The 18,531-nt window shown below is 33.3% G+C and overlaps 1 protein-coding gene across 4 annotated transcripts in view; it reads left to right on the forward strand.

Annotated features, from left to right (window-relative positions):
• LOC118189460 (uncharacterized) overlaps nucleotides 1-18,531 on the forward strand; it is a 504,436-nt gene that overhangs the window by 480,204 nt on the left and 5,701 nt on the right. For all 4 annotated transcript variants that reach the window (XM_085810424.1, XM_035360061.2, XM_035360062.2 and 1 more), the window contains exons 16-17: nucleotides 5,762-6,863; nucleotides 12,350-13,083. In XM_085810424.1, the coding sequence (XP_085666550.1) occupies nucleotides 5,762-6,863; nucleotides 12,350-13,083 (1,836 nt within the window). The remainder of the gene's footprint in view (nucleotides 1-5,761; nucleotides 6,864-12,349; nucleotides 13,084-18,531) is intronic.

Here is an 18,531-nt window from a genome sequence, read left to right on the forward strand (position 1 = left end):
AATGTCACTACACTGGCGCCCGAACTAAAAGGGTTGTGGATCATTACTCTCCACACCCAGTATTTGATGATTCGGTCCCTTAAAACCCTAGTCGCCCTTTAAAAAGGGGAGTATATAAGGTATTTCTTCCGCTTTCCTAGCATGCCTTCGTGGTGTAGTGTTTCTGCACTATGGGTCGGTATTGCAGAGATCCGTGGTTCAATTCCCGGCGAAAGCGGTTGCTAATTTTTCATCTCTCTCGCTTCAAACAAAAAAAAAAAAAAAAAAAAAAAAAAAATCCTAATGTATGTACGAGATAAACAAGAGAGAATCAACATGGGCTGAAACTGACGCTTTAGATGAAAATACAAAATAGGCTGTCACTAATAATATAAATATACACTTTTATTTTTCCAAATGATATTCTTATATGTTGTTAAAATGAAGTCTACTTCCTTTGAAACTGGTAACAAGACTTCTCTTTGTTGTTTTGAAGCAAAAATTGAAGATTCTTCTATACGAAATTTAAAAAAAAAAAAAAAAAAAAAAAAAAAAAACATTTTCCTTAGGGTTCTTTCCTGATCCTTCGTTACCATGGTGACACATCAACTGTTCTATCGATGAGAAAGCAAGTTTTATCTTGTTCCTTTGTTCTACTTCATTCCTTCGAGCAAATAACGAGTTTAACTTCTTATTCTCTGACGACCATTTCTTCCTTAATTTCCTCTTTGATGTTAGCATTTTCAACTTTTTAATTAAAAGATTCCGACTGTGTACTTTTTTCGCCGTTTGTTGATTCAGTTTTAATTGAAATTCATTATAATTAAATGGGCATTTGGAAATCTAATTAGCTTATGGAATGACTTACAGTAATTAAATATTCTTTTAATAATTATTAAAAAATTATGTAAATGTGCGAAAATTTTGATCAGCACCTGGAGAATTTCCAAACCATGTGATATAATTTCTTATAGCTATTTTGAAAAAGTAAAGAAATGTAGTTTTTTTTTTTCCCCTAAGTTGCTTTAAGTGAAACGTTATGTTTATTTGTAAGGAGTTCAGAGCCGTTGTATGAGCGATGTCCGCCGAAAATATCGTAAACAAAAACGAAAACAAAGCAACGGAAAAATGCAGTTAAAACCATCTCGGGCGAAAAGAAAGCAAAGAGAAAAAATGGAAGTTCTAAAACATCATGGTAATAAAAGCGGTGAAAACGTTCGCACGATGATATCATCGCATACATGCGTTTCCTGCCATCTTTAAAAGATTCTATGAATGATTTTGAAACATTTTAGTAAATTTTCGCGATGATGATGAAACAAGAAGTAATATTTTTACTACAGCATTTCATATTTGAATATTATCTAATAAAAATATTTCTTGGCCATTAAAAATTGGAAATTCATGAAAATTAATGCTGCGTATAGCAGTAAAGATAATTTTAAGCTTATGTTGCTAACTGTTGAAGTCATTATTTAATTAATCTCTTTGTAAAGACTTATTAGTAAATTTTCATGAAAAAGTATAGTATTATTAAAAAGATTAAGAAGGGAAAATTACAAAAGTTTAAAATTTCTATTAACTGATATATGTAGCATCGATTCTTACTAATTTTCAGATTTTTAATTCTTCTTGCCAGTTAAGTAAAAATTTATTAATTAATACAAAATATAAAATGATAAGGTAAAAATGTTACATATTTCTTTTCGTGTTCAAAATACTACGCGAAAATTCACTTATTTTTTTTAGTCAGAAAACGCATGTCTGCAAAGTTATCATGCTTTTGTATGACGATGTTTCCTAAGGTTTTGCACTGGTTTATTTTATTATACCACTATGTTTCAGAACAGCCATTTTTTCCTTGCTTTCTTTTGGCTCTCGACGACGTGCTTTCTTTTTCTCTTGTGTTATTTTCTCCGCAACATGACGTCCGCGATGTTGTTGCTGCGCCATTTTCGTCTGCATCCATTCGAATCCCAGCAGAGACAAAGTTGGTGTCTTACATTCCTCATTTATAAACACCTTATAAATGAGTACACGCTTTGTACACGCTTCGAATTGCTGCGTTTTCGGTTACGATCCACCGTAGTTAAGGAGTCGCATGAAAATTTATGTTTTTGAGTAGAACTAAGGGTACTTACACATCAACCGATACCGTCTGAAGCTCTTTAGCGAGAGACTATTCAATTTTCTTTTTGGCCCGGCTCCAACGTTTTGGTTTTGTTAGTCTGGACTTTGCCTGCAAAATCAAATTTTTTTGGCAGTTTTCTTCTGTTTTTCTTTTTACGTGTATTTTTCTTAAATAAATATTACGATATATTACAGTTTTATCTAATATCAGCAATTCTTCAGCGAAATATCGGAATCACAGAATTTGATTGATGTTAGCTTTTTATATCAGCAATACATATAGTAGTATGTGATGAATGGCTGTATGGTGAACGATTTCTTTTAAGTCAGTTTGCAATAAGCATTATTACAACCTATCTGCATTTATCCATACTGAGCTTCCATGAAATACTGCCTTTTCTAATGTATACCTTGCACAAAAAAAAGGGAAGCACAGTTCTATATCTCCCGTTCTACTGGACCGATTGTCGAAATGTAGCTTGCATTTTCCATGTTTCGAAAGCGTGACTTAGGATATGCATTATATTTATATATAGCATTGTACTAACATAGGTATTTTGACACAAAATCAGACTTTTTCTGAAATAATATGCCAATTTTTTTCCATACTTCGATTCTACGACTCAAATTGGTCCAGAGTGCTAAGTTGCGCTCGAGTAGTTTTTAAAAAATTAGCTCTCAAAATTTTAGCTCCTCCATGTTAATTGAATTTCGTATATATTTATTAATGTCTCTTTTTTTTATTAAACTTATTCGATTCTTCCTTTCACATATCGAAATTTAGGTTCATTCCAAATAAAATTCGCCCAATTTTTTTATGGTTTATTTTTAAATTTGTATTTTTAAATAGTTTTTATAAATTTTTCTAAAAACGCGTCTTGAACTATAACGTATATATCGCATATCTACAAAAAATTAAAGTTTTTATTCAATATTTTCTAAGATATACGTGAATATATATTTTAATACGTTTCGAAGATTAGCATATTTGTTATTAGCGATAATAACGCCAAATGTGGTTTACGCTCTTTCTTAAAATTATTTGAAAGTATGAATGATGACCTTTCTTCTGCTTCTGTACAATGAAAAAATGGAAAGGAACAGAGGTTGCTATAAATTTAGAAATTCTCGAATTGGATTATTTTCGGCGCAAACTGAAAAAAAATGCGCCAAGATAAATTTGAAATTTCTCCGTAAATTTCGTACCCAAAATTACAAAATTTAATATGTAGGCATAATTTGAGTCGTAGAATCGAAATATGGAAAACAATTGCATGTTACTTCAGACAAAATCCGATTTTTGTGTCCAATTACCTATGTTAGAATAATGCTATTTGTAAATCTAATATATATCATAAGTCGTGCTCTCTAGACAAGGAAAACGAAAGTTAAGTCTCGACAATCGATCCTGTAGAACGGGAGATACAGAACTGCCCTCCCCTTTTTTTGGGCAAGGAGTACATTTTCATTCCATGTGAATTAGCGCATTCTCAAATGTACGCCAGTGTATTAACTTCATTCATTTTTTCTTACCGTTTATAACTCAGTATATTGTTTGATGAAAGAAAACTAATTGTTTACTTGTCTCAGCATGCTTTATTCCCATCCAAATTTTGAAATATTCTAAAAATTACGAGAATGTTTCATCAGAGATACAAAGAAACTAAAAGTAGTTTCAATACGTCTCTCCTGTCATTTGTTTGATGCAGAATCACGTCACAATTTCGTAAAAGTATACAGTATCTGTGAAATGCTCTAAAATGAAGGAAAATAAAAGAAAGTATGCTCACTTATTTTTTAACTCATATAACTAATAAGTAAAGAGGTGTAATTCGTATAATTAGCAAGTGCCTAGAAGTAACATGTTCTTTCTTTTTACTTCCTTGTACGAAGTAAATGAAGTATTGTAATCACGAAAAATTGCGGGTATCCATTTTGACTGCTATCGAATGCAATTGAAGGATGTTCTTGCATGACATCTATACGTAAGGGCAGAATAAAGGATTCTTTTCCCCAAAACGAATTATAAATCTGATTTAAAATGGATTCAGAAGAAAATTTTTCGTGGCGTCTGTACATACGTGATGTATGTATGTATCTAGCATAAGTCAAAAACGAGTAGCTTCAGAGCACTGAAATTTTGACAGCTGTAACATGTAGTTGTGCACCTCGTATTTTGGTTGCAATTGGCTGCACCAAAAGCATATAAATGTGTAACTTTTCAGTAGGTTAATCGCGCGAAAATACTAGCCAAGATTATATTTTGTTTTAAAAAAATTGTTTTGTAATTATATATATACACCCGCTCTGTTACTCAACTGAATGAGTTCATATTTTTTTTCTTATATGTTGGTAAATTGTGCAGTTTTGGCTTTAAAAATGGTTGAATTATGTCATTCTTATCTTACGGTTAAAGATTTTATGCATTTAGTTAATCTGCATGCAAACGTTTTAGAATTATCAGCATTTTAAAAGTTAAGTGCGGCTAAGCCTAATTTTTTTAGCATAGTAGCCATATTTGTTTACATTTGAAACTTGGTAGAATTGTGAATTAAGTTTTTCTGCGCCTTCAGTGTCTTTTTGCCCAGTGGGACGAAAAGGAAACTTTTAGTTGTGCTCCCCGAAAATCTGCCTTCTTGCCCGCTGGCCGAATTGTTGTTTTTGCGGAAAATTATAATTCTAAAAATTGTTTTTTTAATTGTTTTAAGTATATTTGGTGTTTTATGTTTTTCTATATCTTTCAATTTTTAATGAATATATTTTGATGTTTTATGTGTTTTTGTCTTGCCGCGAAGTGAGAACTGAATTAATTGAAATAGAAATATCCCTCTAATGAAATTCGAGGAAGTTTAAATGAAATGCAGGGTAAAATGCGTATAATTTTATATTCCGTGTAAAATTATACGCATACACCACATAAATTCCTTAAATTCAAAAGGAATTTATGTGGTGTATGCATCAGATTTTTAAAATTATATATTCGTAATAATTGGAGGAGTTAAAGCAAAAAGAATCGTTGTAATATTAATGCGTTTGCAGGGTTAGTTTAGAAGGTTTAAATATAGAAACTTCATCAGCTCCAGAAGTGCAAATGGCGAAAGAGAAGCCTGTGCTGAGGCGAGAACAATGAGATAACGCCCCGAATAACCATTATTGGAGGTGTTAAGCATAAACGGCTGGGGATGATGCTCAGATTTTTTTTTTTTTTTATTAAATTAACGTTTATTGTTGATCTTACTCAATTTCATCCTTTTATTGGGAAACAAAAAGACAAATTTAAAAATCTGATTTGCATAATGTATTCATTTCTCAAATTTTTTTTAGTCGTGATTTTAATTAGTTTGATAATGCTGACAGTAAATAACCTTTTCGAAGAAATTTTCTTTTAGTGTGTGTACGTGTGTTAAAACTTCAAATTTAGTTGTGTTCTATGTTCTGAAAATAATTTAACTGTGTTCCGTAACTTTTACGCTTGAGGCTGGAGTTTTGCGATTATGTTCATTGAATAGGTTCTTAGTTACGATTATCTGATACCACAGACTTACTATTTTCATTGTATTGCTAATAAAAATAATTTTAGGGTGAAATATTTGAAATACAGAAGTTTGTTTGAATCGGCAATTAATTTATGTATAATTTCTTATTATTATAGGAGAGACGATTGTCCAGGAGTAATTCAAGGGACCAGTTTAGCATAGCAACCAGTCCAAGCTCCGTGGACCATAATATGAATGAGATGCAGGCTTTGGTGGCTTCCATAACGTCTCTGCCTATGTGCCTCACCAACTCCCCGAAAGGCAGTTCTCAAAGTCTGAGTGACCAATCAGATGACAAACATTCATCATCCTATATAGGTAGTGAATGCAAAGATTCACAGGCTATAGCAGACATAGCTTTTACCTCAGGTCAGAATACAGACTTAGAAGAACGGACAGTGCAGAAAATGTTACAGACGGAGGATTGTCCTGAAAGAGCATCCTTGCAGGACTTTGCTGATAAACCTGACGCTGTAGCTGCCCAATTACAGCAGCGGCAGACGTACGACTCAGCTGCTGGTATTGACATGCACAGTGTCATGTCTATGGAACTCCTGGAAGAAGAAAGCGAAGTGGATGACGGCGAAAGCGTGATGCAACGCATCGAAATCAAAAGTCACGACATCATCAGCAGGGTCACGGAAATGAGCAAGATTGTTAACGATGCGCAGCTGTATTTACAGAGCGACGGTAGCCGCAGCTGCGAATCTGATAGACACAGCTCAGGTGACCTGGGACTGAAATCGAATGATTCGCTGCTGTTCATCCCTCGTCACGGGACTTCAGAGGAATATAGTAGCTTATTAACTCCTGGTAGCGACATGATGCCTTCAGAAAGCGAAACCGAGAGCACGCCAACGAATAGCCCGACACACAACCATATGTTGGCTACGGAAGATCCGGAGGAGAATATCAAGAAGATGTGTTCGAGCTTTGGCTTGCACAGTCCGCATCTTCTCATGTCCTCGCTTCACCAGGAATCTGAAGACATAGAGGAACTGCTGCGGCAACTGCAGACGTCCACCAATTTGCCCTTCGAAGGAAACACTTTGTGTCTGGATCCCGATATCATCGATTTGACTATCATACCACCTCCTAATCCGGATGATGTGGACTTTTGCTGTGTGACCCCTGATGCCATCGATGACAACAAATCCTTCCTCGATCAGGAAACTGGCCAACGGAGAGATTATTATGTCACGGAATGTGAAGGCACAGGTTTGTTTCTTTCTTTTCAAACTTACCTTTACCCATCTTAATATATGATTCATTTCTCTCTCATTTTATTAAGCAGACACTGAACAGTGTTTTCCGTAATATTTTGCCCTAGTTATTACATCGGTAATAATTTTGTATGGTTAGTCATATTTTGTGACGAGATGCATAAGAGCAATGAAGGAATTACTCTAACAGCATCATTCCATCTTACAATTTAAATAATTTACACATTTTCTTTTTTTGGATTTCCTAAAAATATTTTGCTTTGATCCGAGAGTTTGTGATAGCAGTTTTTCCATTCATTGCACAAGAAACGCAGTTTACTTTTTTTTCTAAACAAGGGCTTCGTAATCACCAAAACGATTAATTGTGAGTACAATGTACGAGTTTCCGTATCTGATAGGATGTAATAAATTCATGCCTACAATTCTTTTTCAAATTATTCAGCAGTAATGTTTTGTAAATAAACTGCATATTACATTTTAGTTCAAATTCTAAATTTTTTTTATTATGTTTTCACCGAGTTATGGTTTTATTTTAAAATTTTATATGTTTTTATTTAAAATTATGTTTATATTTAAAATCTTATGTTTATATTTTATATTAAGCAAAGATTTATTTTAAAATATAGCTTTATAAAAAATAAACAAAACTATTTAAAATAAACAAACTATGTTTTAAAGGTTTTTTTATTTATTTTATATAAATAACAAAATATAAACTTTTTAAAAATACACATAAAAATAGGTTTTTATACAATAAACTTTTATTTAAAATGTATATGATGATTGAGCCTCCCAACCAGGATAATAATTATAATAAAATTACAATATAAACAAAAATAACTGAAAGTCATTCAAAAAAAGAAAGGGCTTTGAATATTCAATTTCGGAAATTGGATATAATAACAATGTTACAGCGACCATTGAAACAAAAATGAAGAAACTAATATCGCCAACTGCTCGTTAAATGTTCCAAGATGGCAAACTTAAAAAGAAATGTCTTCGCAAGAAACACTTTCTCCCGTCTGCTGCAGACACTGTTTTCTTAAATGCAGAAAATCGCGCTAATAATATTTTATTTTTTTATAATTCTTGTTTTAAAAAAGAACGAACATTTATATCCGATGCATTTTCAATGTTGAAATTTTAAAACATCAAGTAATTAAAAAAAATCAAACGTTTCATCAGAAATCTGACACAAATTAAAAAATTGTTTCAATTTTTATGCAAGTCTCATAGAAAATATTTTGTTCCTCTTTATCCGATGGTGCAGGCAGTAGAATTATTATATGCTTAGTTTGTTCGTTAAACGAAAATATGTGAGATAATTCATTTTAAAATTAAATAAAAGCATCTTAATTGAATTTTTAAAAGAACGCTTCACCACGCTACATCATCATCATAGACCAACAGTGTGTATAAAAAATTCAAATTCCATAGCTTATCAGAAAGTAGGTTAAAAATCGATGACAGAATTCCACTCACAGTTAAATGAATGAAGTATATATATAAAAGCTTATGTTAAAGAAAGTTATATCGTAAAATGAACAAAAAATTGCCATTCTTAAAATTAATAAAAAGGAAAAACTATGCAAGCTTTGTTTTCCTGTGTTAAGCATTTTAGACAGCTGAAACTCATTGTAGTAAAAAATTCCAAATATAATTCTTACATCTGTAATATTATTCTTAAACACCAAAGGAGTGATCTTTATTACGAATGAAATGTGTCATAATTTTTTGTGCTGAATGACTTTTTTCTCATAATTTATTATTTCTCGAGGGAGGCGGACTACCTAATTTTTTGTTTGCTTTAAAATAATGGGTAAGATTTAGATTAAAATAACACGCCGAATAATGATTATTGGAGAAGTCAAACTAGAAGAAACGACTGACTTTAAATGGTCCTAGTTATATCATATTGCTTTTTAGCAAAATGTTGGATTAGTTATAGTACTTAGTGTGCTAAGTATTTTAATGCATTTGATCAGGATAATTGTTTTGTGGAAAAGCAAGCGAAGTAAATGTTTATCGATGAGATTCCTATTCTGTGTTTTGAATTCCAAGTAGTGTGTATACTATTTTAATTTTCATTCGCCCTTTTTCTGCTTGAAAATTAAGAATTTTCAGAAGACGGCTCTTAATGTTGTCTTTGAGATATTGTTATCGAACTGCCAAAGCCCCATTCGCTTGTATACGAGAACATGGAAAACACATCGCTTATTGTGATTAACAATTCAGTTAAATTCATGCAGATCCTTCAATGTTTAATTTCTTTAAATGTAATGCAGGCCTCTAATATTTGCTGGCAACAATTTAAAAGGTGATTCGCCGTTTATAGTGAATCAACGCAAAATACCAAAACGAAATGAATAGCACTTCTGGCCAAACTGCCCCTTTGGGCTAAAAAATGTTGCCGAGTGGGGTTATGCCAGGAAATAGCTTGTTTTTGAATTTACATCAACTATTTAAAATTAGGCAAAAAAGCAACGAAGTTTGGCTTAGATTTTGAATTACATTGGAAACTCAAGATACGAGTTTAATTCATTCCAGCATTGACCTCGTAGAGCGAATTTCTCGTATCTAAAAACCATTGAAATTAATGGAAATCCAGTTAATCCGTTCCACACCCTTAGAAATATCAAAATGAAAATCAGTTTTTCCAATAAATAACACTGGTGAATAATATAACCGTAGTTTACCTTTATCATAGCCTCCGACACCGAATCGTCTTTTAACTACTTCTCGTTGATCCACACCAACAACGGCTTTTCAACATCTTCTAGGAATTTTGGACGGTGCTGGGCAATAACAGTAACTCTTTTGGCCATATCAAGTTTCTTAATTTCTTCCTTCTTCAGAATAGTGCAGATCGTCGATGTCAAACAGCCATAAGTCTTCACCAATTCCGTCAATCTTACACCACGCTTATGTTTATCTATGATATCTTTTTTAATTTCAACGGCCATGGCTTCCTTCTTTTTCTTTGAAGCACTATCTGAGGCAATAGTCTTCTTGGGAGGCATCGTAAAATAAATATTTTCACGTTAGATGTAAAAAAAAATAAACTCAACTGTAAAAAACAATGAACTAATAAGCGCATAAACACGTAGATCAAAGATCACTGAGTGATCTGACGAAGGGATTCCTCAGGTCGAGCCGAATCGCGAAATGGCGCCACTCATACCAACAACCTGGCTCTTGCTTGTTAGTCGAGTATATGCTTATATTTAGACACGAATTAGTCGCTCCTCGAATAATTTCCTTCTATCTCGAATTCCTCGTATATAAAGGTACTGGTATCTCGAATTTCTCGTATATAGAGGTGCTCGTATCTCAAGGTTCCACTGTATTGTATCGAATTTGAGGGAACGTCTTCAAAAATTCTGTAGAATTGCATTTCTTTGCTTCTGTTAAACAAATACCTCTCAAAAGATATACATAAAACTAATGTTGCTCTTCTGTTAAATTTTACATATGCGTGTTTTCTTCCATTAAACGAGGGATGCCTTTCGAGTGTTAAGATTTGACATTTAATACTCAAACATCTACTTGTGATTAATGAAATAATTTCTAGTAATATTTATTTTTGCTGTATTTGTATTAAGTAAAAATGCGTGACGTCTGAAAGCTAAATAATTTCCACGTAAGCCATACCATTTTAAATTCGTCTTAAAATCAAATGATATTTAAGTATTATTTAATCACGAAGACTGATAGAAGTGACGAAAACAAATACCTAAAATTTAGCAAAATGCTAATACATAACAGTTTCATTTCGAAGCCTTTGATGTGATTTGCTGCAAACCGTGGACTTGCATGAATGATTACCTTTCGTTCCTTGTCAATTTCGACTGGTGATCAAAATCAGATGATTTAACAGCAGCATACGAGCACTTTGTGCTTACGTGAAATGTCTTTTATAAAGAGTAAATTACCAGAACAATATTCAAATAAACAGCAGAATGGTAAGGAACATAGGAAATATATGAAATGCCGTTTAGGAAAGGATACTTGCATGGTGTAATTTTCTTTATGTAACTTTAAATATTAAATTGACTGAGAAACTTATTTATAATTTTATAATTCTAGTATTTCTTCCACACGCTGTAATATTTAAATAATTAATCTTCATTATAAAATTCGAAAATTAAACGTTTCGGGAACGTTTAATATCGCCATCTACAGTGTAAAGAACAAAAGTCTAAAACTTGTCAGTCTAAATCGAAAACAAAAAGTTTTGTAACATACATACATACTGTAGACGTACAAACAAAAAGAACTTTACTTACCTCACGATAAAGTCGTACAACTCCAATTAAGTTGATGCACGATTGGAAAAAGCCATTCATCTGTAGATAAACTTGCTGAATTCTTGTACCAGCAAATGTGTTCCAAACTTTTGACTTCTAAAATTTATAAGATTCATAGAATTAAATTATTTAAAAAATTTCATTTTAAAAGAAAGGATTTCAAAAAGATGAGACGACCGTACTTAATGTGTTTACTGAATTAAGGGAACTCATACATCTTAAAGTTATGATTTTTGAATATGTGACTGTTGCAAGAATTGGGATATTTTATCCATTTTAAAAGCAATTATTTCAAAATTTTTACATCATATAGCTGCTTTGGGAACTAGTAACCAGAAAGTTAGTGTTGCCACAAATATTTTTGTAATTTAGTCCGCTTTGTGACAAAAGTTTTCGTCATGTTTCCACCTTGCGCGCATGATATTTTAAAAATGGCTAATGGTACATATTTGAAATTTGACGGAATTCTTTATATGGACACTATATTCTAACTGAACCGAAAATCTGATGAATATTTTAATATTCAAAAATTTTATGCACGAAGACATAACAGATTTTTTTAACAAAATACATTTCATAAACTCAACTCCAAATAAAATAAAAATTTAACATGAAATTCTTAGAATTTTTGGTTCACAGTAGTTTTCAAATGTTATAAAAGCTATATATTAAATATGGAATTAAATTATGCAACGGAATATTTTAAAATGTGCGCGCAAGGTGGAAACATGCCGAAAAATTTTGTCACAAAGCGGATTAAATTATAAAAATATTTGTGGCAACACAAACTGTCTGATTACCATTTCCGAAAGCAGTTATATTATGTAGTCAACTTTAAAAAGATGGAAGTAATTGCTTTTAAAATAAATAAGGTATTCCAACTCTTGCAACAGTTACATATCCGAAGATCTTATGGGTTTTAAAGTGTATGAGTCCCCTTAAAATTTGAAAAATTCCTTATCTACATTTAAATTAAACTTTTAGCATTACTTTAATACAATGCTGTCTCTTTCTCTGGCTGGCAGTTAGCCAGCCAGCCAATTTTTTCCCTTTTTCATATCATTAGAAGGTTTTACTTTTTTCATATTTCTTCTCAATCAGCAATACGAAATATGATGATGCAATAAATTTTGAATAAAACTAAATTTCCTTTTATTTACTTTTGAAATTGCAGCTTCCACGGAAAACATAGATCCGGAAGAAAATGGAATTGTGTTCTCAGCTTCACCTGCTACAACACCCACGGAGACTGTAGCCTCTTCGTCTCTCTCCAGTTATGGCATGACAGAAGCATCGAGCAGCGAAACTCTGACTCCTGCTGAAGATGATCTTTCCGCTTATATCATTCCCCCTCCACCGAGCTCAACGCGAGCCGTCGAAGAACAGAACCGAGTCTTGGCACGCTTTAGGCAAGCCGCCGAAGAAATAAGGCGTATGATGGCCCACGGGAATGACAACCTGTCTGGGTCTAAGTACTCAGATACCATGAATTCTGTCAGCAAGTTCTGCACCATTCCACGCAGACACGAGGAAGCCCACAGACCGTCATTATCCTCTTTGGCGTCACTTGTTACGCCCGTTCGAGAAACTCACGGAAAGATTGGTTCATCCAATCCTTTTCCCAATTCCAGCGACTCGACGTCTAATGGTGGTGGCAGCCACACAAAGAATCATGCCAGCATAGATCATCCGGTAAATGGATCCGTAGAAGATTCCGAGAGTGAAGTATCGTGGAGACCTCAGCCACCCCCTCGGGTGAAGAGGAACTCGAATGCCGCAGAAAGTGTAGGCGAGCATTCGAATCTACACCATAACGAACACACCAAAGTCAATGGTTCAAACTCAGGGAATCACAGTGAGAATTTCTCAACTACATCATCCCACAGGATAAGGGATCAGACTAGTCAGGTAATCAGATTATTTTTAGCACTATTCTGAAAAGAAATGAATCTGAAGGTAAAATAAGTAATGGATACTTGCATAGTAATGAGATAAGAGGCTTGAACTCTTTTGGTGTGTTACACTGTACTTTTCCAACAGCTGGCAAATGATTGCTTTATCGTGCTACAGAAGAAGCGAATGAAGCAGATCTTCCCCGTTATCTATGATGGATGACTGGCAAACAGCAAACAAAGTAATTCACAAATAATAATTCACCACCAAGTATAACTCACAAAGCAAGTTTGTTCTCCTTTGCTCATTTTACCTTCAGACTTAGTTTTAGGGTGTCTTGTATTTTTGATTAAAAGCGCTATAGATTTAAAAACAACTTGAATTCATCATTTCATAATGTCTATAAAATCTTACAAAGTTTTGGGCAGGTAAAGTATTTTACCACTATTTTCAGTTAAAATGTCTGATGTGCACAGAACATGACTTCCTTGTACGGGCTATTAAATTATACACATTTTTGTTGAATTTCATTTAAACTTGTTTCCTCGAATTTTATTACAGATGTATTTCTAACTCAATCAATTTAATTCTCACTTAGCGACAAAGCAAAAATACATAAAAACTCAAAACATCTTCATTAAAATTTGTGAAATACAGTTAAAAACAGAAAGAATTTTCACAATTAAAATTACAGTTGGTATGCAAAAACAAGCAATTCGGCCAACGGACAGGAAGACAAGATTTTCGGTGCACAAAATTAAAACTTCTGGTCCCCCTGGCCTAAAAGACACTGAGGTTGATGCACCAAATTCAGAACTCTACTAAGAGTTTCAAATGTGAACAAATGGTGGGTCACTTAGGCCTAGCGCCATTGAAACTTTTGAACTGCTTGTAATTCTACAATTATTGCATGCATATTGCCTAAAGGCATAAAAACCTTAACCGGAACATAAGAACAGCATAATTCAGTCGCCTTTAAAGCACAAAATGCTCAATTTACCAATATATAACAATAAAAAAAAACTCAGCCTACCGAGCCGGGTAACTTTTGGTGCGACCGATTGCAACCCAAAAGGGAGGTGCACATTTACATGTTATAACAGTCCAAAATTTCGACGTTCTCCGGCTACTCGTTTATGAGTTATAAGAGATACACACGTCATGTCATCATGAAAAAACATCTCTTCTGAATTCACTTTAAATCTATTTTACAATCTGTTTTGAAAAAAAAAATACTCATTTATTCTGTCCATACTAATAGACATCATGCAAAAAAAGCGTCTAACTGGATTCGAGAGCGGTCAAAATGAATATTTTCATTTAAATATGACACACGAAAGTTTTCGCGATTACAATATTTCCTTTACTTCGTACAAGAAGGTAAAGATTATATCGATAATAAATCATATTATTATGCAAAATATAAAAACAATAAATCATTAATTTTGAATACTTGGAGTGTAAAAGAAAGGCGATTATAAACTATTAGCAAAAAACATACTTATGTGGAGAACTGAGTGATGGTGCATCTGTTCATGCGGATATCGTCCATGGCCCGAAACCAGGATTTCACCAGCTAGAATCGAACCTAGAAACTGCTGTGTACTAATCTGACCGAAACAGCATATCTTGAATCAGTTTTCTGCCTTTAGCGTTCTGCTACGGAAAACAGCTCATGGGCCACAATTTTTTCTTTTTTAGCAAGATAAAAACTTTTTTCAGCAAAACGAAAAATATTTTAACCAAATTTCAAATTTTGCCTACTTGCTAAACATTTATCAAAACGTGCGTAAACAAAAATATTAATAATTCAAAGAAAAAAAATTGAAATTTATATTTATCTTCTATCTGAAATGTAATGTAATCACTTTTACAGCAAAGAATGCACAGTTTACCAACGTATAAGAATAAAAAACTGAGCTCAACAAGCTGGGTAACAAAGTGAGTATATATATATATATATGTTTGGTACGGCCGATTGTAGCCAAAAAAAGGAGGTACACAACTACATGTTATCATGTTATAGCAGTCCCATATACAAAATTTCAATGTTCTAAGGCTTTCCGTTTTTGAGTTATGCGAGATGTACCTACGTACAGACGTCGTGAAAAAAATCTCTTCTGAATCCGTTTTAAATCCATTCTCAAAAAAAAAAAAAAAAAAAAAAAAAAAAAAAAATCTGAAATGTTTCAGATTTTAAATTACGTCCAAAGGGGCGTCTTTTAACATTTTGTGTGTTACCTTTCTTTATTAAATATCATGTTCCTCGCACTTAAACCATAAGATCCACTGCAACAGCAATATCGCAAAATAGTTTTAAAACGAGCATATCTTTAGAATTTCCGATACAGAGACCCACGCGCTGGAGATAAAAATGTTTTTTCTGCACAACGTTGCCATTGCTCGCTTTGAAATCCTTGAGTTTGTTAATCAAAAATTCGTCAAAGTTTTAAAAAATTGGAAATCGATCATAAAACAAATTTCAAATTTCAAATTTGGTCTTCCACATGCTCATATTCGTTGGAGGATTACATTATTCAAAATTCGATGACTCTATGTACCGTTAATTTATGACAATGTGAGAAATATACATACATTTACGCAGATTTTCATTATTTAATTTCTTTAAATATAATGCAGGACTCTAACATTTTATGGCAACAGTTTGAAAAGTGAACCGACATTTATCCGTCCGACGCAAAATGCCAAAACGAAACTAATAGTCCTTCGGGATTCAAATCCCTTTGGACTAAAAAAGGTCTTTTATTCTGTATGTAGACATCAAACAAAAACATCGTTCAAAATGGATATTTTCTTTGAAATATGACACCCGAAATTTTTCGAGATTACAATACTGCCTTTACTTCGTACAAGGAAGGAAGTAAATATTGGTAAAAATACAAAATATTCCTTGCGTGGATTTCGATTTCATGAACTTCTTTTCTGAATTCCGAACTGCTATTTTAAACTAGACAAAGAAACGTTTTAATTAATTCTCCGTCATCGAGCTGCAAATTCCCTTGTGTCATGAAACACCGCGTTCTTCGTGATTGCCAACATTCAGTATCGATTCACTAATTGTCACTGAACGCTGAATAATTATTGGCAGGAAACTTTGAAACTCTGTTTTCGTGTTAACTATTCATTAATTTTCACCACTTGGTCTTTGTGGGTCGTCCTCTACTCATTCATTATATGTAACCTCTCTAAAATTATAAGTTTTGCTTTTATTTTCGGCACTAAGAGTCGACGAGAATTAATACCCTTCGATCCCTCATCATTTAGAACATTCGATAAATAAGATCTCAGACGCGTACCGGACTGTATTTTATAAAGTTTGATGTTTGCATTGCTGTATTTAAATTCTATTTATTGCAGGCGTTTCTTAAATACACTTTCGAAAGTCTTAGATGCAAAGTCTTAGATTGCAGCAATTCGAAGAATCATGGTTTGATTTATTTAAGGCAAAGTACACGAGAGCCCTAAAGGAAGGGATGTCTTCATGGAGGACTTTCTAAGGGAAAGTGGCTCGTACGCACGTTACACATGGGCAAAGCCACGAATACGCCTGTGCAGCCAGGCCATTCGCTGAGATTCGAACCCCGGACTGAACTACTAGCATTCAGCGACTTTACCGCTCAGCCGCTGGTGGGATTCATTATTATACAGATTGAGCAGCATAGATCTTGCCATTTGAAATGTGTAAATGATTACCACTTCAAGAAGCATGGTAACCAGCTTAAAAATATGTACCAATTCAATTCAACTATCTGCCTGAGGGGGATATGCATTTGTCGAAAACGTTCTAAGGGACTTTGGCTCGTATTCACGTTGCACATGGGAAAAACCAATCATGTAGCCCACTCGTTCGCCTGTGATCGAACCAAGGACGAACTACTACTACGTCTCCGGGGCCACGTAAAAAATTGTATCACTGCCTGATAGCGTGCATTACAATTTGTATCACATACAAGTCATTCGTACACATGTCATTTGTACACATGACATACCTATACCTCATCCTATATTAAATGAAATTGTTCTGCACAATTTTTCCCTTCTAAAAATATATTATTTGAAGATCTTAAAAAGTCGATACATGATAAGTTATTTACTTTTTAACCCTTTCCGCACGCTACCTTTTAAAGTTGGAGTTTTGATTTAAAAAAAAAGGTAGGCAGTCTAATTATGCCTAGAGGAGTGCACAAGTAAAATTTTGTGAAGATAGCACTTATCGTTTTAATTCTGTGGGTGTGACCAGAGGGGGCATACTGATTGAATAGAGCTTCGAAAAAGTGCTGAAACGAGCATTGTTGTCAATGAACTGGCCGATGAGATGCGGAGAAACAATGAATACAGACTCGCAGTTGTCCTAGATCATCGGTGAGTCCGGTCTGGGCACACCTAGGGTTCGCCGTTTGATTTTAGGCAAGATTTCAAAGTAAAAATTTAAAACTAATATAGAATAAGGAGATTAGCATACATCCAAAAAAATAACATAGAAATTTCTTTTCAAACAATTCCTTTTATACCCTAAAAAAAATTTGGAAGATTTCTTTGAAAAGTGAGGGTCTTAAAAAACTAAACATGGCTAAAATATATGGACTGGTTTGTGTTGAGCTTTCATCTACTATAAATGAAGAAGGTTCAGAGTGACCCTTTTTCATTCAATTTTTATGTGTGTACAGAAGGAATTTTCTAGGTGTGTCCAGACCGGACACACTGTGCCGCAAAGGGTTAAAGATCCCATATCTGAGCTTATTCCTGAAGAATTTATGGCATATCTGATCAGTGATCTTTGACTCATGCCGGCCAAGCTAATATAGATTCGGCAACATGCCTTCGTATGAAAAGTCACGAATCCTATGTTCGAAAAGCAAAAATAAACAAATCTTTGACAGCTAATCACATTTACTCATTTAACCACAATTTTTACTTACGAAAATTATATACAAAACTTCTTCAGTCGGTGAATAACATATAAACTTTAACTTCATCAGAAATGGATAGTAAAATCGAACTTCCTTGTAATAGTAAATTAATTAATTATTTCGTCGCTGGATAATGAAAGATAAAATACAATATAAATTTTACAGTTTTGCAATTAGATCACAGTTTCTCAAAATATGATTCGCGCTGCACATCATTATGCAACTTGCAACAAGAATCTTCATTCTTTTATTAATTAAAAAAAGAATTAAATTTATATTTACCACAATTTTGGAAATGATGAAATTATTTAGAATATTTTTTTTTTTTCAGCTGGAAGAAAGGATCTATTAGCAACGATTAAGAAACTTAATTCATATCGTTTTTAACGCGCTCTGTATATTCAAACACAAAATTGATAATTAATGTTTATATTTAACTATCACTTGCAACTGCATAACATATAACTGTGATTTCGCCACTAGTAGTATTTCAGTTTTTAATTTTGGACTAAGCATATCATGCAAATTGTCC

Source organism: Stegodyphus dumicola, chromosome 2 (assembly GCF_044657685.1).
Source record: "Stegodyphus dumicola isolate Sdum_Otavi_A_Nest chromosome 2, ASM4465768v1".
NCBI classification, from domain to species: domain Eukaryota; kingdom Metazoa; phylum Arthropoda; class Arachnida; order Araneae; family Eresidae; genus Stegodyphus; species Stegodyphus dumicola.